Source organism: Ostrinia nubilalis, chromosome 2 (genome assembly GCF_963855985.1).
Source record: "Ostrinia nubilalis chromosome 2, ilOstNubi1.1, whole genome shotgun sequence".
NCBI lineage: Eukaryota > Metazoa > Arthropoda > Insecta > Lepidoptera > Crambidae > Ostrinia > Ostrinia nubilalis.
The window spans coordinates 15,969,896-15,992,250 of NC_087089.1; the positions used below are offsets into that span (position 1 = coordinate 15,969,896).

General features: G+C 45.0%; 4 protein-coding genes across 4 annotated transcripts; all 4 read left to right on the forward strand.

Moving 5' to 3' along the window:
* The first annotated feature begins 575 nt into the window (after positions 1-575).
* Positions 576-2,904, forward strand: LOC135087009 (uncharacterized). The gene is made up of 4 exons (XM_063981868.1): positions 576-806; positions 1,036-1,171; positions 1,381-1,517; positions 1,747-2,904. Exons 1-4 carry the CDS (start codon positions 702-704, stop codon positions 1,909-1,911), a joined length of 543 nt encoding a protein of 180 aa, XP_063837938.1. The 5' UTR covers positions 576-701; the 3' UTR covers positions 1,912-2,904.
* A 2,641-nt stretch (positions 2,905-5,545) lies between these two features.
* On the forward strand, positions 5,546-11,102 carry LOC135079044 (uncharacterized). The gene is made up of 11 exons (XM_063973678.1): positions 5,546-5,784; positions 5,867-6,018; positions 6,274-6,406; positions 6,725-6,832; positions 7,065-7,324; positions 7,656-7,831; positions 8,558-8,656; positions 9,335-9,432; positions 9,521-9,646; positions 10,401-10,634; positions 10,932-11,102. Exons 1-11 carry the CDS (start codon positions 5,695-5,697, stop codon positions 11,100-11,102), a joined length of 1,647 nt encoding a protein of 548 aa, XP_063829748.1. The 5' UTR covers positions 5,546-5,694.
* A 252-nt stretch (positions 11,103-11,354) lies between these two features.
* LOC135085651 (uncharacterized) lies at positions 11,355-15,125 on the forward strand. The gene is made up of 6 exons (XM_063980420.1): positions 11,355-11,420; positions 12,186-12,372; positions 13,183-13,317; positions 14,241-14,425; positions 14,668-14,769; positions 15,012-15,125. The coding sequence occupies exons 1-6, from the start codon at positions 11,385-11,387 to the stop codon at positions 15,123-15,125; spliced, it is 759 nt and encodes a 252-aa protein (XP_063836490.1). The 5' UTR covers positions 11,355-11,384.
* Positions 15,126-19,053: 3,928 nt separating this feature from the next.
* LOC135085658 (DNA topoisomerase 2-binding protein 1-like) lies at positions 19,054-22,051 on the forward strand. The gene is made up of 4 exons (XM_063980434.1): positions 19,054-19,172; positions 20,030-20,229; positions 21,758-21,925; positions 21,987-22,051. Exons 1-4 carry the CDS (start codon positions 19,126-19,128, stop codon positions 22,049-22,051), a joined length of 480 nt encoding a protein of 159 aa, XP_063836504.1. The 5' UTR covers positions 19,054-19,125.
* Positions 22,052-22,355: the final 304 nt, after the last annotated feature.

The window sequence follows — 22,355 nt, forward strand, 5'->3', positions numbered from 1 at the left end:
TGAAAACAAATATTAGTAAAAACTAAGTGTATGATTAGTGATATTATGAATATCAATGATTATGTTTTTAAATATGTAGGTTTTAAATTTTTTATGAAGAATGATCATTATGGTATCAAATTGTATGAGAACTATTTTCGGACCTCCAATGATAGGAATTGAAAAGTTATGTAAGAAAATGCGCTACCGATTTTTTTAAAGATACGAGTATGTCTGTTATTAAGTAAATTATTCTGAACAACATTATTTGAGTTGAAGTATGTTCTTAGTAACAACATTATTAATTAAAACAATATGATCAATGAATGTTATGAAGAAAAAAGATCTGAAAATAAAAATTATGTATTTTAAATGGTTCTTGGTAGTAACAGTATTGATAAAAAAATTATGATTACTAAATGTTATGAGCTCCGATGGTAGTAATAAAAATGTATGAATAAAAAAAGTATGAAAAATAAAATTATGAAGAGTGATTATTATGAACACAAATCGGTAGTAAGACAAAGAATAGGATTTAGAATTTTATGTGAGCCAATATAGAACCAAAAAAAACACATTGATTGATCAAACAAAAAAAAATAAAGTCAGTCAAGTCGTCAACTTCAATTTGAGAGGTTACCCCAGATGTGAGCGTGTGATTTTGGGTTTTGTTTGCGAATATACGAATTCTGTATTCTATTTAAACAAGTTTAAGTGAAAATATGTTGTACGACGATTTCAAACCTATAGTCGATTTGGTGTTAAATAACTGGACAGCCTTACAACTTGCGGTTGAACATGGCATGGGTGCACCAGGCGGGGAAAAAGTATGTAAATTTAAGTAAATTTAATATTAATTCGTTTAAATTAACAAAAAATAAGTTATAATTTCAAAAAAGATAACATACAATTTCGTTACAAATAAATTTCAATAAGCTTACCCTTACTCAAAACATCAACACTAACTTGGGCTATTTTATTTTGTAGCATTTCTATAATTTAACCCAAATATTATAGAGATTCCAGAAATACTTAGAATAACGTTTTAACTTCCAGACTGCCCAGCTGATGTCAGTTTACATAGCAAGGTTTTGTGTGGAGAATGTAGTAGACATCCCAGAACTAACAGAAGTAATAGAGGATCTTATGGACGAAGAATTTGATACCGTATGCCATGATAACTCGCCAAAAGGTTTATTGATTTTTTAATAACTTTTTTAAAAGTAGTTTTTTGAGTCTTGCTTTGCTTCTCAACACTAGCCCATATTACTGTTCCGAAGCAGTGGTAGGGTTGGATCGTATAAAAGTGCTCTTTGGGAGCCTACTTGCATAAATAAACGATTTATGATTTCATTTATTTAATTAAAAATCGGTATGCTGATCCCTGACTGTAATTTACAGAAATAGCATCAGTGCTCCTTATGTTCCTGAGTTTGCTGAAGGAGGGCCAGCACGATGAGCTGAGAGCTAGAATCGAAGCTATGCCCAAGTGCCAGAAGTGGCTCAGTCAGCCGATACATGAATCGGTACCTCCTCAAGTAAGTTGTTACTACATGCATTATTTTATACGTAAATGTAATTTAATTACAGACTACAGAGCTTCTCAGTGGGGTATTCACTAAGGCAGTGGCCACCTTAGCTGGGCCCAGTGTATTTCCAAAGGTTGATGATGAAATAATACAAAATATTTAAAAAAATATCCAATCATTTTAGAACAATAACATACAATTTTAACATTAACACTAATATGCTTATTACCACTTTCAGTACCATGGGAATCCAGATGACGACACAACTAGTAGCAGTGGAGAAGATGATGACCAAACAAATGGAGAAGTGGCTTCATCATCCCACCAAAATAACGAACCCGAACCAATGGATGAAGACGTTGAACCCGGCTGGACGGTAGTACGGACACGGAGGAGGAAATAGACTAGCAACATAATAACTCATATTATAAGTTTGTTATCAGTTTAGATTCACGATAGATGAATGGAAGAGACCGTTTTGTCAGCTTCTGTGAAAAACCAGCTTAATGGCAAGCGTACACTTTGTGTGATAGTGGTTAGAGTGTAATGATTATGACACCTCTAGTCACGTTTAGATGCTGAATAAATATACAGCAACTAATCAACTTAATACTGATATTTTTACAATATAATGCTCTGGCACCTTACAAGCAAAGTAGATTGTGAAAATTTGAAAAAACTGTAGATTAGTTTTAATATAAAACTTTTTATTGATCAACAAAAGTAAATAATTCCTCAATCAAGTACCTACCGGTATAGATTTTATATGTATAGAAGTAGTACTTGCATTAAATAGAATGATTGTAATGTAATAATATTAATATGCTTGTTAAAGTGAATGTTAGCTAAATTGTGCTAGCCTTACTTAGGGTGCAACTTAGGATCATGCAATAAATATTATAGATATGTTTTTTATCTTGAATATGTATACTTTTTGCCTGTGAGAGTTAGACATTAATGTTTTAAATCATGATGATTTGTTGAACTAAAATATTTGAATTATAAACACCACATATCACTATTTACTGAGATTAGTTTGCCTGATTCATAATAACAATCAATGTACTTTTGTTTGTTTTGTTAGAAATAATAATTTACACATAATATTATTATGTACTTAGTATGTGAAGGTATAATTTATACATTTTTGTAGATACCTCAGGAGATGAAAACAATTTGCCTTTCTCTCATCTTAATAAAATATAATATTCAAAGCATATTTTATGATCTAAAAGTAAAAATTATAGAAATATAGTTTCCAATCGTCTATTTAATACCAATTCTGTGTAAGTAGATAAAATTATTTTTACTTCGTTGATATTTAGGTACCTATGTACTAGTAGGTAAAAATGTTGCGTGTATTTATTTTTATTAAAGTAACGTATTTAAATGTTAATTGTCTTTTATTCCTATCATCCGAGCCCTACGAAGGAAGCCCACGCTAGGTGCATTTATGCAAACGTTCAATGTGTTCTCTGTTTTACCAGAAATGGTTAATCAATCAATCAGAAGTACACACAGTAGAGGCCACAGATGTGCAATTAGTGTGACCTCACGAGTGGCTGGTGAGTACTATCATCATCGGTTGCCTAACGTTCTGATGCGTGCGTGCCTTATTCTGTGGCTTAAATAAAAAGCCTAACAAAAGCCGGATAGGCCGGATATCGGTTATTTTGGCCGGACACGCAATCAAAAAGCCTAACTATGTCCGGCTTTATCCGGACGCCTGGCAACCCTATCTGTGGCAGAGGCCCTGAGGTCGGTTGCTAATAAAACGATTTTTCGCTATAGCTAGACGGCATCGAGATTGGGCTTGTTGAAGTCAACGTGTGTCGGATTCACTAACTCGTTAATCGGTCCATCCAACCAGTCAGGAGACAACGGTTACGAAATGGTTGAACAAATTTCGCTGGCACGGCGACGTAAGTCCGCCACTGGCATAGCTGGGCATTAACTCGTTAATCCGTTAATCGTTAATTAACGAAGTTAACATTTCTATTAACGGATTAACTTTTAAGTTAACTTTAAAAAATGTTAACGGACTCGTTAACTTCCGTTAAATTATCCTAAGTCCGTTAATCGTTAATCCAGTACCTACTATTTACCAAAAAGATATAGCAGGCACGCTGAAAAACGCTAGAAAAACGCGTTCTGACAAGTACGTTCGGGCTTCCAGAACTTCCAGAACCCAAAACAACAGTTTTTGTAACCAGATCACTAACGACGGCCTCTTTTACCCGTGGTCCCCCCAACATGTCCCCGTTGGGGGGACCACGGGTAAAACAGGGCCATAGGAACTCCTAAATGAAACGGCGTCATCGCATCGAATTTGGGTTCATTGGATTTGTCTTTTCGAGCACTTTAGTACTAGATGATGTCCAGGGTCCTGATGATGGAGTCAGGAGGTGGCCATAGGAATTCCTAAATGAAATTGTGGAAACTTATCGAGTTTGGGTTTGCTGGATTTGTCTTTTCGAGCACTTTGGTGCTAAATTGTATTGTAATTGAACCAAGGCTCTGAGATTGAGATAGGAACTAGTTACTAAAAAGTGTTTTAAACTTTTTTAAAAACAAGCTTTTATTCTGAAATGCAGTTGTACTAAAACGAAAAAAATAATTGTACTTATGCAAGGTTCAAATAATTTCGAAAGCTTGTAGCGCAAACATAAAAGAGGAATAAATTCCATGCGCGATACAAGCTTTCTAAATTATTTGAACCTTGCATATAATATTTTTTTTCGTTTTGTTATCATGTGTTAACGCAGCGGTTCCCAAACTTATTTTGTCTATTGCCCACTTTGAGAATAAATTCTTTTTAGCGCCCCCATTTGTAGTCGAGAGTCGAGTGCTCCTAGTAAATGACGCCTCCCAAGCCTCTACATTAGAGATGAGACGTATTTACTAGAACAGATCCACACACTAGGTATTTTACAGTACTAGGCGGCACCTATTCCAATTTTTAAATAAAATACTTGATCCACCTAGTATTTTATAAATTACACGATTTCCGACCCTACCATCAAAGTAATAGAGGTTATTATTGCGTAATCCGTAGTCGTGTATTACGCGCACCGAGTATTTCTCGCTAAGCTTATGTGCGAACGTAGAGATTCACTCCGTCTCTGTCTGACCAAACAAATTTGAGCGCGACGAAGCAAACGCACACAAACGTAGTCAAACCATTTATATTTTTATGAAATTGATGTTTTTTAAATACGCCAACTAAGCCTGTTGAAGTATCAAGGGAGGATATCAATCAATCAACAGCCAGCAAAAACATTATTATTCAATTTCAAATTGCATTATTCATACTACGGTTGTATCTTTTCAAAGAAAATTGTATTTTAAAGTCATACTTGACGCGACTAGTGCGGACTAATCCTCAATCCTAAGTCGCGTCAAGTATGCTAAATTACTACTATAGACTATGGAATAGGTATTTGGATCGAGTATTAATAAATACTAGGAATAGGTGCACCTAGTATCAAATTTACCTAGTATAACCCATCTCTACTCTACACAACGTCCCGATTTTTTTTCTGGGTCTCTTACCGCCCCCCTTTAAGCCTGCAGCGCCCACAAGGGGGCGTTATCGCCCACTTTGGGAAAGACTGTGTTAACGGATTAACGATTAACGTTAACTTGCGTTAAGTCTTGCGAAATGTAACGTTTTAACGTTTAACGAAGTTAATTTTTTTATTAACGGTTTAACGATTAACGAAGTTAACTATTTGATTAACGGTGCCCAGCTATGGCCACTGGTAAGATAGTTTGGAATTTAATGTCTTTGATTATTTTCTTAATTTGATTTTATTAAAATCAATTTTATCGGAATCAGTTTATCAAGAAACAATGGAAAGAAGAGTTAAATAAAGATGAACAGTTCGGGTCAACTAAATTCCTTGTCCCCCTGTTGTCCCCTCTATTTCAAACCTGGCTAAACTGTTCATCTCCAGTCAAAAAACACATTTTTTGATTGAACGTTAAAATATGAAATGTCATAAATTTTGATTGAACGAATGGAGGAGGGAAAACGGAATTTTGCATGTTGTCAAGTTGTCAAATAATGTCAAATAATTTGTAAACATTTGGCGGAATTTTATTGTAAAAATGTCGTAAAACCTATTAATTTCCGCAAATCTAATTACAACTAATACGACCTTAGTGTATTCTTAAGCTGTTGAAAATGGGTGATGAAATTAAAGTTGCGTTTATAATACCGAAAGACTGTAACAGTGAAAATGAGTGCTCGGAAGACATGCAACTTGCTTTTGTGGTAAGTTTTATAACTTTTACTATACATTTCATGGCTGTTATTGCATATAACTAAAGCTAATTACTGTAATTATGATTAAAAGGCCTGCGAGCAGCATTGCGGGGGCGGTCTCACAGCCCAATGGATAAAAGAAAAAAGTTGGAATTTCTTCACGGGACTAACGAAAAAAGATGTTTTCGTTATGTCCCAGTTCGAAGGCGAGTTGTATGATAAACTTCGAACAACAAAGTGTTTGTAAGTAAACTTTTGTTTATCCTAAAATGTAAATTAAATGAGATCAAAAACCAATATCTTTTTTCTAACTTTTACATGTTAAAGGTATTGTAGTGATATCACATCACATCTAGTGACTAGTCACTGAATATTATTTATTCAAAGAATACTAACATTTTATTAAAATCCTATAAAATGCATACCTATTGTTTGCTTGTTTTGTTTGTGATAGTAGTTTCACTCAAGTTAGGTGGTGTTGTTTTCTTTTTTTACCAGAATTGTGGGTCCCAGATGTTTGTCATGTTGTCTAACTGAGGGTATACCCATACCCTCAGGTCCTGAGCCAATCTTCACTATAGCCATGAAAAGTCTTGTAATTACTGCAAGTGGACTGACCAAACAGAAAAAGGTATGATATGAAGTAATGTTGCAATAGTTTTGCCAATGGAATTTGGACTAAAAACATGTTAGCATTGAGTTCACAGGCGCGGATCCAGCCCTCAAAAAAGGTTGTGGGCACAGCCACCAAAAATTAGCAAAGTGAGAGTTTGATCACTACATGCCCGCACATACATACATGCCTATCGATCTTATCAATAGATCATAATTAAAACAAGCAAATTAGGGTTGTGGGCATGCCCACAGTTCCCACAACGGTGGATCCGCGCCTGTGAGTTCAGTTGCTTATAGCAAAGATAAATTTGTAAATAGTGCTGTATTTTTACAGGAAAATATAAAGAAAAAAGTCCACTGGATGGGAGGTCTATACAGTACAGTTTTAACTGATGACACTACACACCTTGTTTCCGATACTGTCCTTTCTGACAAGTATATTGTAAGTAACAAATCATTTACTCAATATTCCCTACTTACTTTTGATTTCAATTTTATTGCTTGATTCAGTTTTAAAATCTAATTAGATCTTAATATACAAGTAATTCCTGATCTGGGGTGGTTGGAGTCGGAAGATAAACCACAAATCGCGCACAATGGCCCTATCATGAGGCTAAGTGCGGTATTCGATTGCCCTGCAAAAATAACTAACAAGTAATTCCTTTATTTATCAGAAATCAGTAGAAAAAGGAATACCAGTCATGAGTGAGACATGGGTGGAAGCCGTTTGGGAGGCATCCATGAACATGAACATCAACGGTTCGTCGTCAGAGTTCGATAGCCACAAGTTGCCACCGTTTGCGAACTTGCAAGTCACCACGTCAGGCATTTCAAAGAAAGATAAACACATGATTATGAAGCTCGTGAGTGAACATGGTGGATCTTTTTCTGGGGCGTTCCAGAGTGAGACAACCGATGTGGTGGTGTTAACAAAGTAAGTCTTAGAAAATTTAAGCCTTCTTATTGATACAGTGTGCAGTGTAGGTGTCTTAGAATGGGTGCATCAAATTGCTATGAGAGAAAGCTTGGCTGATGCTTTACCAGACATGCAAAAGATAAATTATAATAGTATGTTCATTTATTTACTTAGCTGTACCTTTTAAATGAGCTGCCACACTGGCGGATTGAAAGCGTTTTCTAAGCGGAACGGCGACGCGAAGCGGAAACGTGCAGCCGCGACGTGTTCACTGCGTGGCCGCTCCGCTTTGGAAACGCTCGTAATCCGCCAGTGTGGCAGCTCCTAAACTACTAATCATTATTTACAGGGAAGGCATAGGCAGTGAGAAGTACAAGGCAGCCCTAGAGTACGGCAAGGCGTGCGTATTACCGTCGTGGGTCAGAGACTCGGCGGCGCGCGGCGTGTCGCTCCCGCTGACGCAGTACCGCGTGTGCGGCGCGTCTACGTCATCGCCGCTCGCCGAGCACCGCGCGCCCGACATGAGTGAGTGACGTAGCGTGTGACGTCACACGCGCAGTAGGCGGCGATACAGCAGTATAGTCTGGTCTGTGAGCACGTAGAATTTTGTCCAATGACTCGCACACTCACTGCGGGCGCCCGTCGCACAGTCGCGATAGCAATATAATTACGCGCGAGCGATAAAGATGGGTAGCTTGGGGTCATTGGACAAAATTCTACGTGCTCACAGACCGGGCTTTAGGCGTGGGTCAGAGACTCGGCGGCGCGCGGCGTGTCGCTCCCGCTTGCGCAGTACCGCGTGTGTGGAGCGTCTACGTCATCGCCGCTCGCCGAGCACCGCGCGCCCGACATGAGTGAGTGACGTAGCATGTGACGTCAGACGGGCAGTAGACGGCGCTACAGCAGTATAGTCTGGTCTGTGAGCACGTAGAATTTTGTCCAATGACTCGCACACTCACTGCGGGCGCCCGTCGCACAGTCGCGATAGCAATATAATTATGCGCGAGCGATAAGGATGGGTAGCTTGGGGTCATTGGACAAAATTCTACGTGCTCACAGACCGGGCTTTAGGCGTGGATCAGAGACTCGGCGGCGCGCGGCGTGTCGCTCCCGCTGGCGCAGTACCGCGTTTGTGGAGCGTCTACGTCATCGCCGCTCGCCGAGCACCGCGCACCCGACATGAGTGAGTGACGTAGCGTGTGACGTCACACGCGCAGTAGGCGGTGCTAGAGCAATAAGAGTGGGTCAGAGACTCGGCGGCGCGCGGCGTGTCGCTCCCGCTGGCGCAGTACCGCGTTTGTGGAGCGTCTACGTCATCGCCGCTCGCCGAGCACCGCGCGCCCGACATGAGTGAGTGACGTAGCGTGTGACGTCACACGCAGTAGGCGGCGCTACAGCAGTATAGTCTGGTCTGTGAGCACGTAGAATTTTGTCCAATGACTCGCACACTCACTGCGGGCGCCCGTCGCACAGTCGCGATAGCAATATAATTACGCGCGAGCGATAAAGATGGGTAGCTTGGGGTCATTGGACAAAATTCTACGTGCTCACAGACCGGGCTTTAGGCGTGGATCAGAGACTCGGCGGCGCGCGGCGTGTCGCTCCCGCTGGCGCAGTACCGCGTGTGTGGCGCGTCTACGTCATCGCCGCTCGCCGAGCACCGCGCGCCCGACATGAGTGAGTGACGTAGCGTGTGACGTCACACGCAGTAGGCGGCGCTAGAGCAGCAGGCGTGAGCATCGCGCGCCTGACATGACTGAGTGACGCAGGCTACGTGTGACGTCACAGCTGCACACTGCTAACTGCTTTAGCCTCGCGGGATTTAACGAAGCAAAACGGTGCAAGAGGGTTGCCTCCTGTTCCATTCTTCTACCACAGGAACCTACTCCGTTATGCGCTATGAATGGAGAATACATTTTTGTTACAAAAAAAAGCCTCTAAGTACAACAAGAAGAGTACCTACACCCAATAAGATCTTACAGGTCTAATAAGGATTCTTATATTAAAGCACCTTATATTTTGTTTCAGGTCTGAACTTCTCGCGTATTACTAATTTGCGACCGCCCAGTAATTTTGTTGATGAAAGTAGAGCGACCGACATGTCTACTTTATCAGGAAGAATGAAGGTAAACTTTACTTACTGATATAGTTACATAATAATATTTTTGCTCTTCCTTTGACTTTTTATTAATGAGCAATTTCTGTATTTTTCAGCTGACTCAAGAGTCTTCAAAGAAATCAAACGATTCATCGCTAGTTGATAAGGAAATTATAGCTGCATTTGAGAATTTCGACGTCAGTTACATAAAGAAGGCTGGGCCTATTTTTGACGGATTTTGCGTAAGTAAAATGTTTATTATTTATTTATTTTCCCCTTTGTCTCCTTCACCACCATCATTGTAACAGCTCAAGTATTTCGAAGCCACGATAGCCGAACGGTGAAGGGGTCGGACTGGCTGACTCGTCATCCGAAAAACGCGGGTTCGAACCCCGCTGACGCTCGACTATTGTAGTGAGTCTACTCGTGACACAAGCATATTTAGTACGAGGGGCTAAGAGTGAAGGTCGCGGGAGGCGCCTGGATGCGAGCGGCGCAGGACCGGTCTTTGTGGAAATCCTTGGGGGAGGCCTTTGTCCAGCAGTGGACGTCTTTCGACTGAAACGAACGAATGAGGGGCTAACGGGACTGTTAAAAAAAGGTTTTGGTCAAGACCTAAGGCTCAAACGATGGTCCTTCGAGCCGGATCTCAATTTTTTTTCAAGATGTTGCCATAAGTGGTAGTAGGGTAAGCTATTAGATATAACAACTCATATTTATTTTACCAATGGTCCGTGACCCTCACTCGGCATGGGGCACACTGAAAACCAGCGCCGTGGCCTTCGTCACCGTGGGCCACGGCATATGCTGAGTGGGGTCCCGTTGCAGTGGGCATCTTGTTGGCGAAAGGGTGGCACTGCTCAGTTTACTCTTGTTTTTATTTTTTTCTTCTTCCATTATTATGTGCCATGTCTATGTAATTGCCTGTATATTTGTGTGATGTCCATTGTAATAAATGTATCTTTCTTTCTTTCTATATACGCCTTTTCTTTTTAGATCTGGGTGACCGGCCTCGAAGGCACTTGCCGCGAGAAAGCCGTGGCTTGCGTGTCCCGCGGCGGCGGCGTCCGCTACGACTGCCCGCACGAGCGCGTCACGCACGCCGTCGCCGGCAGTAAGGCCGCGGCCCTAGCTGCCCAGCGCGCGCTGCCCTCTGTATGCGTACTGAGCCCGCTGTGGCTGGTCAACAGCGTCATGGCCGGCCAGGGGCGGCCGCTGGACGAGGCCGAGGTGAGTGCCCGCCGTGTGACGTCATCAGAACCGGCCCGCCGTGTGTACTGAGCCCGCTGTGGCTGGTCAACAGCGTCATGGCCGGCCAGGGGCGGCCGCTGGACGAGGCCGAGGTGAGTGCCCGCGTGTGACGTCATCAGAGCCGGCCCGCCGTGTGTACTGAGCCCGCTGTGGCTGGTCAACAGCGTCATGGCCGGCCAGGGGCGGCCGCTGGACGAGGCCGAGGTGAGTGCCCGCGTGTGACGTCATCAGAGCCGGCCCACCGTGTGTACTGAGCCCGCTGTGGCTGGTCAACAGCGTCATGGCCGGCCAGGGGCGGCCGCTGGACGAGGCCGAGGTGAGTGCCCGCCGTGTGACGTCATCAGAACCGGCCCGCCGTGTGTACTGAGCCCGCTGTGGCTGGTCAACAGCGTCATGGCCGGCCAGGGGCGGCCGCTGGACGAGGCCGAGGTGAGTGCCCGCGTGTGACGTCATCAGAGCCGGCCCACCGTGTGTACTGAGCCCGCTGTGGCTGGTCAACAGCGTCATGGCCGGCCAGGGGCGGCCGCTGGACGAGGCCGAGGTGAGTGCCCGCGTGTGACGTCATCAGAGCCGGCCCGCCGTGTGTACTGAGCCCGCTGTGGCTGGTCAACAGCGTCATGGCCGGCCAGGGGCGGCCGCTGGACGAGGCCGAGGTGAGTGCCCGCGTGTGACGTCATCAGAGCCGGCCCGCCGTGTGTACTGAGCCCGCTGTGGCTGGTCAACAGCGTCATGGCCGGCCAGGGGCGGCCGCTGGACGAGGCCGAGGTGAGTGCCCGCTGTGTGACGTCACCAGCCGCAGCGAGTGCCCACTGTGTGACGTCACTAGCCGTCGTCGGCAGTAAGGCCGCGGCCCTAGCGGTGTGCGCTGCTCTGTGACGTCACTCGCCGCCCAGTGTGTGACTTTCGACCTTATCATAAATCGATAAGGTTGGCAGTTGTTCCACGTGAAATGACGCTGTCAGTATAGATCGTTCCATCTATGAAGACTCACCCCACCATTCTTCCGCTAATGTTTGAGTGTTATCGGTACACGCTAAATGATCCACGAGTGCACACGCATACTACAATAATGACGCTTGGATTGCTCGGATCAAACTCTCCGCACCCCGCGCGACCGAGACCAAAAATTGGTGGGGCGCGTCTTCGTGGATGGTACGATCTGTACAATGGCGATCACTGATCACTGTCGCTGCACTTAAAGTGGACGCATCAAGAGAGGTTTAAAAATCAAAACCGGACACTAACAATAATTTAAAGATTTATAGATTTTCTAATATTTAACTCATCGAACATCGAACAGCGTGGGACGTCCACCCACAAGGTGGACCGACGACCTGATAAAGGTAGCAGGAAGGCGCTGGATGCAGGCCGCTACCAACCGTGCGATATACAAGTCATTAGGGGAGGCCTATGTTCAGCAGTGGACGTCCTGTGGCTGAAATGATGATGATGATGATGATGATGATGACTCATCGAACTTGCATTTTACATTTAGAACTCCCCCATAACAATATGCATTTTTGTTCACAGTATCTAATAGATACGAAGCCCACAACGCCAGCCAAATCAAGTGCACGTAAACCTAAAATCGAACCCGCGTCTCCTATGAGCAAGAGAAACTTGCAGCTATTAAGACGGGGGCCGCTGGACTTACCTCCTCCCACGCCGGAGGTCGAAGAACCAGTGCAGGATGAAATTGTGAACCATTATTTGAGCCGTGAGTGTAATTTTCTTATTTAAACTTTTAGTTCTATCTTTATGAGATGATAAGCAATCAAATGTATTATGAATTCTATGACTGAAGTATACGGATTAGGCTTTTCGAGTATTTTCAGTAGTTTCAAGAAAGCCTTATTTATCGATTTTGTCGATACGAAGCTTCGGCTAGTGACTGAATCCACTTTAGTCGTCGAAAATGTGTCGACCAATAGACCCCTACTAATGCTGGATTTCTATATTCAATCCTAATCCAAATTATAGTTCCAAAATACTGAACTGTCCTATCCATGACATTGACAGTGGGGCGCCACCGTCAATACCGGATCGCTGATTCCGATTTTTGCCATGTTGGAAACCATATAGTTGAACGATGGTAGCGCCCCCCTGTCATTGAGTTTGGTGGGACAGTTCAGCGTGGGTCATCTATATACGGATTTGGATTGTCAACTGTCAAATTTTAATATGTTTTTGGCCAAAATATCTGCGGTTTTTGATGTTTTTACATTTTTATATTGTTTATTAGTATATTTAAACAATATTAAAGTGTTAGAAAAATCGATAATTTTGGAAATATAATCTAAAACTGAATTCAATTTGACAGTTGTAATCCGGATTTGGACAAGGATTGAATATGGGAATCGGGCGTAAATCAATCATAAACAGTCATCTTGCTTGTCATAGAATTGGAGAATATATCCTAAAGATGTCACAAACTGTTCATTCGTTTTCAACCTAATATCGTCCACTGCTGGACAAAGAACAGTGAACCTTAATACTCATCAAATACAAATGCAAATTGTTTTCCCAGAAAATATGCCAGAACCAGAGCCTCCAAGAGAGAAGACACCAGAACCGGCAGCACCAAATGCAACAGTGCAACAGCCTGACGTCACGTCCGACGTCACGGAGCAGCCGACTGAAGAAATTGAACAGATTTTTAGAGGTAAGAATAGTCCTTTAATACTTAAAAAATAACCGGTATAAGTTATGTAAGGCCCAGAACAGACGGTGAAACGCAACTGCAACTTTCTGATGATTCTGATTAATGAAACTGAAACTGAAAGTTTCAAACTGGTCGCGTCATGTGTGGTCTCTCAACGGACGCTATGGCAGAAACTTAGATGCAACTCAAAAGTAACTAGCAGTTGCAGTTTCGTTGCAGTTGCGTTTCACCGTCTGTTCTGGGCCTTAGACTGGTGTTGTTATTAATTGGGTAGTTATCACATCTAGTTAGTGTAATGGTGACACAACTTCTTAAAAACACTTCATTATAGTTAGAGGGTTATACGGAGTTATCCATTGATTTATGAGCTTTGAAATCAATATCTAATGACGTCATCATATCATAGTCCCCATTGCATTACAAAAGATATGGGCGTGACGCGTATTCACAGCTCATAACGTATGTCGATTGGGTTTCAAATCATTCTTAAATTAATATCCATTACTACCAATTTCTTTCAGACGCCGTGATACTTTTATCAATTATTTTCCTTTCCTATCGAACTCGCCATTTTATCGATTTTGCCCATACATTTTGACGTCGATAAAAGTTATCACGGCGTGCATATTGGCCTAAAGCCCGGTCTGAAAAGAAAGAAAAAAAGAAAGAAAAAGTACACAACAGAATAACAACTAAAGCCCGGTGAGCACGTATAATTTTGTCCAATGAACCCAAGCTACCCATCCTTATCGCTCGCGCGTAATTATATTGCTGTCACGACTGTGCGACGGGCGCCCGCAGTGAGTGTGTGAGCGCGACAGCAACATAATTACGCGCGAGCGATAAGGATGGGTAGCTTGGGGTCGTTGGACAAAATTCTACGTGCTCACAGACCAGACTATAATAAGATACATTTTTGGCAGGCATAAAGATCGAAGTGCAAGGCTTGGACGAGGAAGCGATATGCGAGTTAGGGGCGGAAGTGGGGGCCGCGGGGGGCGCGCTGGCGGCCGCGGGCGCGGGCGGCTCGCACGCGCTCGTGCCGATGGACTTTGATCCTTCGGAGCTGGTCACTAGGGACGCCGAGGCTGTAACTGTGTTTTGGGTGGTAAGTCATACGTCACTCGCTTTGGCGTTTCGAAGTAAATTAAAAGCGTGTCTATACTATGTGCGCTGGCGCCCGCGGGCGCGGGCGGCTCGCACGCGCTCGTGCCGATGGACTTTGATCCTTCCGAGCTGGTCACAAGGGACGCCGAGGCTGTAACTGTATTTTGGGTGGTAAGTTCTTGATACGTCACTCGCTTCGGCGCTTAGAAGTAAGTTAAGAGCGTGTCTATACTATGTACGTAGTCGGCCGCGGGCGCGGGCGGCTCGCACGCGCTCGTGCCGATGGACTTTGATCCTTGCGAGCTGGTCACAAGGGACGCCGAGGCTGTAACTGTGTTTTGGGTGGTAAGTCATACGTCACTCGCTTCGGTGCTTCGAAGTAAGTTAAGAGCGCGTCTATACTATGTACGCTGGCGGCCGCGGGCGCGGGCGGCTCGCACGCGCTCGTGCCGATGGACTTTGATCCTTCCGAGCTGGTCACAAGGGACGCCGAGGCTGTAACTGTGTTTTGGGTGGTAAGTTCTTGATACGTCACTCGCTTCGGCGCTTCGAAGTAAGTTAAGAGCGTGTCTATACTATGTACGTAGTCGGCCGCGGGCGCGGGCGGCTCGCACGCGCTCGTGCCGATGGACTTTGATCCTTCCGAGCTGGTCACTAGGGACGCCGAGGCTGTAACTGTGTTTTGGGTGGTAAGTTTTTAATACGTCACTTGCTTCGGCGCTTCGAAGTAAATTAAGAGCGTGTCTATACTATGTACGCTGGCGGCCGCGGGCGCGGGCGGCTCGCACGCGCTCGTGCCGATGGACTTTGATCCTTCAGAGCTGGTCACAAGGGACGCCGAGGCTGTAACTGTGTTTTGGGTGGTAAGTAATACGTCACTTGCTTCGGCGCTTCGAAGTAAGTTTTAAGAGCGTGTCTATACTATGTACGTGGTCGGCCGCGGGCGCGGGCGGCTCGCACGCGCTCGTGCCGATGGACTTTGATCCTTCCGAGCTGGTCACTAGGGACGCCGAGGCTGTAACTGTGTTTTGGGTGGTAAGTAATACGTCACTTGCTTCGGCGCTTCGAAGTAAGTTAAGAGCGCGTCTATACTATGTACGTGGGCGGCCGCGGGCGCGGGCGGCTCGCACGCGCTCGTGCCGATGGACTTTGATCCTTCCGAGCTGGTAACAAGGGATGCCGAGGCTGTAACTGTGTTTTGGGTGGTAAGTTCTTGATACGTCACTCGCTTCGGCGCTTTCATGAAGGGCCGAAATTAGCCGAGTAGTGTGTTCAAACTTCAGAACGCTTCAAGTCCTTTGACTCTGGCGCTTTACCAACACGAATCGGACGTTGGGAGAAGTGAAGTGTCACTCGCTTCGGCGCTTCGAAGTAAGTTAAGAGCGTGTCTGTACTATGTACTTCGGCCAACTTTGCTAGTAGTGTAGCTGAGGTATGAAGCTTGGACGAAGAAGCGATATGCGAGCTAGGGGCGGGCGGCTCGCACGCGCTCGTGCCGATGGACTTTGATCCTTCCGAGCTGGTCACAAGGGACGCCGAGGCTGTAACTGTGTTTTGGGTGGTAAGTAATACGTCACTTGCTTCGGCGCTTCGAAGTAAGTTTTAAGAGCGTGTCTATACTATGTACGTGGTCGGCCGCGGGCGCGGGCGGCTCGCACGCGCTCGTGCCGATGGACTTTGATCCTTCCGAGCTGGTCACTAGGGACGCCGAGGCTGTAACTGTGTTTTGGGTGGTAAGTAATACGTCACTTGCTTCGGCGCTTCGAAGTAAGTTTTAAGAGCGTGTCTATACTATGTACGTGGTCGGCCGCGGGCGCGGGCGGCTCGCACGCGCTCGTGCCGATGGACTTTGATCCTTCCGAGCTGGTCACTAGGGACGCCGAGGCTGTAACTGTGTTTTGGGTGGTAAGTAATACGTCACTTGCTTCGGCGCTTCGAAGTAAGTTTTAAGAGCGTGTCTATACTATGTACGTGGTCGGCCGCGGGCGCGGGCGGCTCGCACGCGCTCGTGCCGATGGACTTTGATCCTTCCGAGCTGGTCACTAGGGACGCCGAGGCTGTAACTGTGTTTTGGGTGGTAAGTAATACGTCACTTGCTTCGGCGCTTCGAAGTAAGTTAAGAGCGCGTCTATACTATGTACGTGGGCGGCCGCGGGCGCGGGCGGCTCGCACGCGCTCGTGCCGATGGACTTTGATCCTTCCGAGCTGGTAACAAGGGATGCCGAGGCTGTAACTGTGTTTTGGGTGGTAAGTTCTTGATACGTCACTCGCTTCGGCGCTTTCATGAAGGGCCGAAATTAGCCGAGTGGTGTAGAGATCCGAAGTTCAAACTTCAGAACGCTTCAAGCACTTTGACGACTTTTCTTCTGCCAACATCGCGAGTAACGTAGCTGAGGTATGAAGCTTGGGCGAAGAATCGTTATGCGAGCTAGGCGCGGGCGGCTCGCACGCGCTCGTGCCGATGGACTTTAATCCTTCCGAGCTGGTCACAAGGGATGCCGAGGCTGTAACTGTGTTTTAGGTGGTAAGTTCTTGATACGTCACTCGCTTCGGCGCTTCGAAGTAAGTTTTAAGAGCGTGTCTATACTATGTACGTGGTCGGCCGCGGGCGCGGGTGGCTCGCACGCGCTCGTGCCGATGGACTTTGATCCTTCCGAGCTGGTCACTAGGGACGCCGAGGCTGTAACTGTGTTTTGGGTGGTAAGTAATACGTCACTTGCTTCGGCGCTTCGAAGTAAGTTTTAAGAGCGTGTCTATACTATGTACGTGGTCGGCCGCGGGCGCGGGCGGCTCGCACGCGCTCGTGCCGATGGACTTTGATCCTTCCGAGCTGGTCACTAGGGACGCCGAGGCTGTAACTGTGTTTTGGGTGGTAAGTAATACGTCACTTGCTTCGGCGCTTCGAAGTAAGTTAAGAGCGCGTCTATACTATGTACGTGGGCGGCCGCGGGCGCGGGCGGCTCGCACGCGCTCGTGCCGATGGACTTTGATCCTTCCGAGCTGGTAACAAGGGATGCCGAGGCTGTAACTGTGTTTTGGGTGGTAAGTTCTTGATACGTCACTCGCTTCGGCGCTTTCATGAAGGGCCGAAATTAGCCGAGTGGTGTAGAGATCCGAAGTTCAAACTTCAGAACGCTTCAAGCACTTTGACGACTTTTCTTCTGCCAACATCGCGAGTAACGTAGCTGAGGTATGAAGCTTGGGCGAAGAAGCGTTATGCGAGCTAGGCGCGGGCGGCTCGCACGCGCTCGTGCCGATGGACTTTAATCCTTCCGAGCTGGTCACAAGGGATGCCGAGGCTGTAACTGTGTTTTAGGTGGTAAGTTCTTGATACGTCACTCGCTTCGGCGCTTCGAAGTAAGTTTTAAGAGCGTGTCTATACTATGTACGTGGTCGGCCGCGGGCGCGGGCGGCTCGCACGCGCTCGTGCCGATGGACTTTGATCCTTCCGAGCTGGTCACTAGGGACGCCGAGGCTGTAACTGTGTTTTGGGTGGTAAGTTCTTGATACGTCACTCGCTTCGGCGCTTCGAAGTAAGTTAAGAGCGTGTCTATACTATGTACGTAGTCGGCCGCGGGCGCGGGCGGCTCGCACGCGCTCGTGCCGATGGACTTTGATCCTTCCGAGCTGGTCACTAGGGACGCCGAGGCTGTAACTGTGTTTTGGGTGGTAAGTGTTATACGTCACTCGCTTCGAAGTCAGCCGAGTAGTGTAGTCAGATACCTCGTGTTCAACTTCAGAACGCTTCAAGCCCTTTGACTCGAACGCTATCCTGGCGCAGTTAAATTGCTATGCGCGAATTTGATCAAATCAGACAGTGTAAACTGGCACTTTTCGTCGTGGGTCGCCTATAATTCCGTGTATACGTTCGCGCTTATTGTCGATCAATATCGCGCATAGTGTAACTGCGCCAACTGCCAAAAATTGAAAGTCGGGACGAGGTTGCTCGAAGCGAAATGAGAAGGAAACGAAAATAAGCATTGAGGTTCTAGAGATTCTATCAGGTGCGATGCAGGCTTAAAGCTGCCCTATCGTGATAAAACAAACTCAGTACTTCGTGAATGTAACGTTCAAGTTAACTATTTTTTGGTGTAAAAATGTCACGTCATTAAATCAACAATATTGTTACAGAAAGACTGTCTCTCCCAACAAGAGCTACTGCCCATAGAGTACTACCATCGACCCGTACAGATCCCCACCTGGGGTGACGGGCCACCCCCCCTAAACGGGGTCGTAGCGAGTCTTAGTACCTACAGTGGGATGGAGAGGGCGTTCTTGGATGAACTGGCGAAACTCCTTGGTGCTACGTAAGTTATAATAAATATTGACCCATAAAGTGTTATCATCGACCCTTACAGATCCCCACCTGGGGTGACGGACCACCCCCACTTAACGGGGTCGTAGCAAAAAGATTATGAGACATGTAGAGGCTCCTTAAGAGCAAAATGACGATTTGTAAGAACTATTTATTAGTCTAAACAAATAAAGAAATTTTGACTTTGACTTTGACAAGTCTTAGTACCTACAGCGGGATGGAGAGGGCGTTCTTGGACGAACTGGCGAAACTGCTTGGTGCCACGTAAGTTGTAGTAATAATAATGATCCATTGAGTACTACCATCGACCGGTTCAGATCCCCACCTGGGGTGACGGGCCACCCCCACTCACCGGGGTCGCAGCGAGTCTTAGTACCTACAGCGGGATGGAGAGGGCGTTCTTGGACGAACTGGCGAAACTGCTCGGTGCTACGTAAGTTATAGTAACAATAATTATGATCCATACAGTACTACCATCGACCCGTACGGATTCCCACCTGGGGTGACGGGTCCACCACTTAACGGGGTCGTAGCGAGTCTTAGTACCTACAGCGGGATGGAGAGGGCGTTCTTGGATGAACTGGCGAAACTGCTTGGTGCTACGTAAGTTGTAGTAATAATAATGATCCATAGAGTATTACCATCGACCCGTACAGATTCCCACCTGGGGTGACGGGCCACCCCCCCTAAACGGTGTCGTAGCGAGTCTTAGTACCTACAGTGGGATGGAGAGAGCGTTCTTGGACGAACTGGCGAAACTGCTTGGTGCTACGTAAGTAATAGTATTGATCCATAAAGATTAGAGTACTACCGTCGCAGATCCCCTGTCTCCAATTCACTTGCGTTTCATCTCCAGTTGCGCGCCACTCGTGCTCCATGTTTATTCCAGCTGATGTACAATTCGGTATCACGGTAAAGTTCACGCGGTAATAAAGATGAAACAATAGATTTATGTTATTCCCATTAAAAGTCCGAACACCTTATTTTTGAAACTAAAATTACTAAATCACAGTAAATGTTTATATTTGCGTTTGGCTTGCATTTGAGATAAAGTAGCTTTCTGTCAGCTTTTACGTAAAGGCGCAGTTGCGCTCCCTTTACGTTACCGCATCGTTTGAACTAGTGGTAAAAACGATACCGCGATATGGATTTTTCAAAAAGCTGATTTTCGTTCGTCGTCCAATCGTGTCCAAAGCTGAAATTTTTTTACCCCAATCGGGGCCTTGGGCACAGTTCATTCAATCTTGAGTAAGTTTTCATGTCAAGTAAGGTTTGTCATTTTTTTCGTAGAACGCAACTCCGCTTCTGTCGGCGTAACACAGCGAACGCGTTAGCGTCTACGCACCTCATATGCCCCACCCCCACCGGTGACAAATACACTGGGGCATTGAAATGGGGCTTACCGGCGGTCAAGGCGACCTGGCTGCTTGAATGCGCTAGAACTGGGAAGAGAGTGAGCGAGAGGGAATATTTAGTTGGTGACACTAAAGGTAAGAAGTAGGGTTTGCTCCCGGGAAATACCGGTACTCATTTTTCCCGGGAATTCCCGATAATCTAATCCTTTATCTAGTTCCGGTACTGACGATGCAATTCCCGAGACTTTCGGTACTTTCGGGACTTCAATAATTTATTTTTGAATAACAATTTTTTGACTAGATGCCATCATCTTTTTACGTACACACTATCAACAAATGAAAAAATATTAATAATATTCCTAATTCATTACTATCCTTTTAAGACTGATTGTTTTATCTGATTGTACTTAGGTACTACTTATTATTTCTTATAATAGCGTGTTTTTTTATAAACCTAATTTAGTTAATTTATGTTTTGTCCCTAACTCATGTCGCTGCCAGTATTTGACATTGATAGAAAGTGAGGAAACACATTTTAACTAAAATAGGTTGATTAAACGATTGTTGCTTTTTATGAATATGGCGGTTATGATTTTTAATGGGCATTTATAACTAGTTTTGTCGTATTGTGTAATTGTTTTGACTGATTTATTATTAAGGTAACAGACCAATTGAACTGAACAGAAAAAGTTTAATATTTTTGTTGACCTATTCACATTTTTATTAAAATTACGTACAAATTAGGTTTTTTTTTTAATAACCATTCACGTGGGTACCGAAATTCCCGAATTTCCCGGTTTTCCCGGTACTGGCTTAGACCTGGTACCGGTAATTCAGTAACACTCCTTAGTACCGGGACTTGCAACCCCTAGTAAGAAGTTTGTTGTAATTAAAATGTAGTGTTACCTAATTTAGCTTTTCAGTTGTTATTAACTTACCTACTCGAATAATTACTGTATTAAAAATCTATACTTCTATACTAATATTATAAAGCTGAAGAGTTTGTTTGTTTGTTTACTTGAACGCGCTAATCTCCGGAAATACTGGTCTGATTTGAAAAATTATTTCAATGTTAAAAAATAGCCTATTTATCGAGAAAGGCTATAGTCTATACAACATCACGCTACGATCAATAGGAGCAGAGCAACATGATGGTTGGCAGTCCACAACAGTACGTTTCTCTAGAAACTTCCTGCACCGTACAACCAAACTGTGGAATGGACTGTCGTCTGCGGTGTTTCCGGACGGATACGATCTGCAAGCTTTCAAGAGGAGAGCGTATCTTTACCTTAAAGGCCGGTAACGCACCTGTAACGCCCCTTGGTCTGCGGGTGTCTATGGGCGACGGTAATCACTTACCATCAGGTGATCCGTCTGCTCGTTTGCCTCCTATCACATAAAAAAAAAAAAAAAAAAACAATGAAAAATGTTGCGAAAACGGTGTTTCACGCGTACGAAGTCGCGGGCACAGCTAGTATTCAATATAAAGTACTTTCGAGATATAAAAATGTTTGAATTCACTGGTACCCATAGCACAAGTTTTGCTTTGTTTGGGACTAGATGGCGCAGTGTAAAATGTCAAAGTATATTTATTTTATTTTCAATTCGGACTGCTAAAATGTGTCTAAACAGTTTTTGAAACTATTTTATTTTGTTTTATCAGCTCCTCCTAGCCCACAGAAGACCATAGAGCAAATGCCGCCAGAATCCAAAGACGAAACAAATTCCACCACAGACAAAGAGAACGACATGCGGCCGCCTCCGACCGCGGCTGTGCCGCGTAGAGGCTCCATACCAAGTCGAGAGCAAACTCCGAAGGGTAAGAATATGGGTAAGCTACTTGCGACTATAATACTCTGCACATAGGGTTGAATATACAATCTCCACCACAGACAAAGAGAATGACATGCGGCCGCCTCCGACCGCTCCGAACTCCGAAGGGGAAGAATATGGATAAGATATACTTGCGACTGTAATATTTGGCACATAAGGTTGAATATTACTTCTAAGGCAAATCGTAACTTATTGTTCTTTATGACTAATGGGGTAGTCGGCATCACATCATCATCGTCATCATTTCAGCCACAGGACGTCCACTGCTGAACATGGCCTATCTTTCTAAGTTATGTCCCTCAATGATAACAACGAAATGATAACATGAAAAAATACGGCCAATAACCCGACTACATAGCGCTGTCATACATACAAATGACTGGAAGCTTACTAATCTTACTATGCTTTGCCGTGTTCTATGCAATATT

Coding starts and splice junctions, on each gene's coding strand:
- LOC135087009 (XM_063981868.1), top strand. CDS start 702: ATGTTGTACGACGATTTCAAACCTATAGTCGATTTGGTGTTAAATAAC. Junction 807..1,035: donor GTGCACCAGGCGGGGAAAAA/GTATGTAAATTT, acceptor TTTAACTTCCAG/ACTGCCCAGCTGATGTCAGT. Junction 1,518..1,746: donor ATGAATCGGTACCTCCTCAA/GTAAGTTGTTAC, acceptor TACCACTTTCAG/TACCATGGGAATCCAGATGA.
- LOC135079044 (XM_063973678.1), top strand. CDS start 5,695: ATGGGTGATGAAATTAAAGTTGCGTTTATAATACCGAAAGACTGTAAC. Junction 6,833..7,064: donor TCCTTTCTGACAAGTATATT/GTAAGTAACAAA, acceptor TTTATTTATCAG/AAATCAGTAGAAAAAGGAAT. Junction 7,832..8,557: donor GCACCGCGCGCCCGACATGA/GTGAGTGACGTA, acceptor AGTGGGTCAGAG/ACTCGGCGGCGCGCGGCGTG.
- LOC135085651 (XM_063980420.1), top strand. CDS start 11,385: ATGGCCGGCCAGGGGCGGCCGCTGGACGAGGCCGAG. Junction 13,318..14,240: donor AATTGAACAGATTTTTAGAG/GTAAGAATAGTC, acceptor CATTTTTGGCAG/GCATAAAGATCGAAGTGCAA. Junction 14,770..15,011: donor CTGTAACTGTGTTTTGGGTG/GTAAGTCATACG, acceptor CTATGTACGTAG/TCGGCCGCGGGCGCGGGCGG.
- LOC135085658 (XM_063980434.1), top strand. CDS start 19,126: ATGGAGAGGGCGTTCTTGGACGAACTGGCGAAACTGCTCGGTGCTAC. Junction 20,230..21,757: donor TTTAGTTGGTGACACTAAAG/GTAAGAAGTAGG, acceptor TTGTTTTATCAG/CTCCTCCTAGCCCACAGAAG. Junction 21,926..21,986: donor TCCGAAGGGTAAGAATATGG/GTAAGCTACTTG, acceptor TCTCCACCACAG/ACAAAGAGAATGACATGCGG.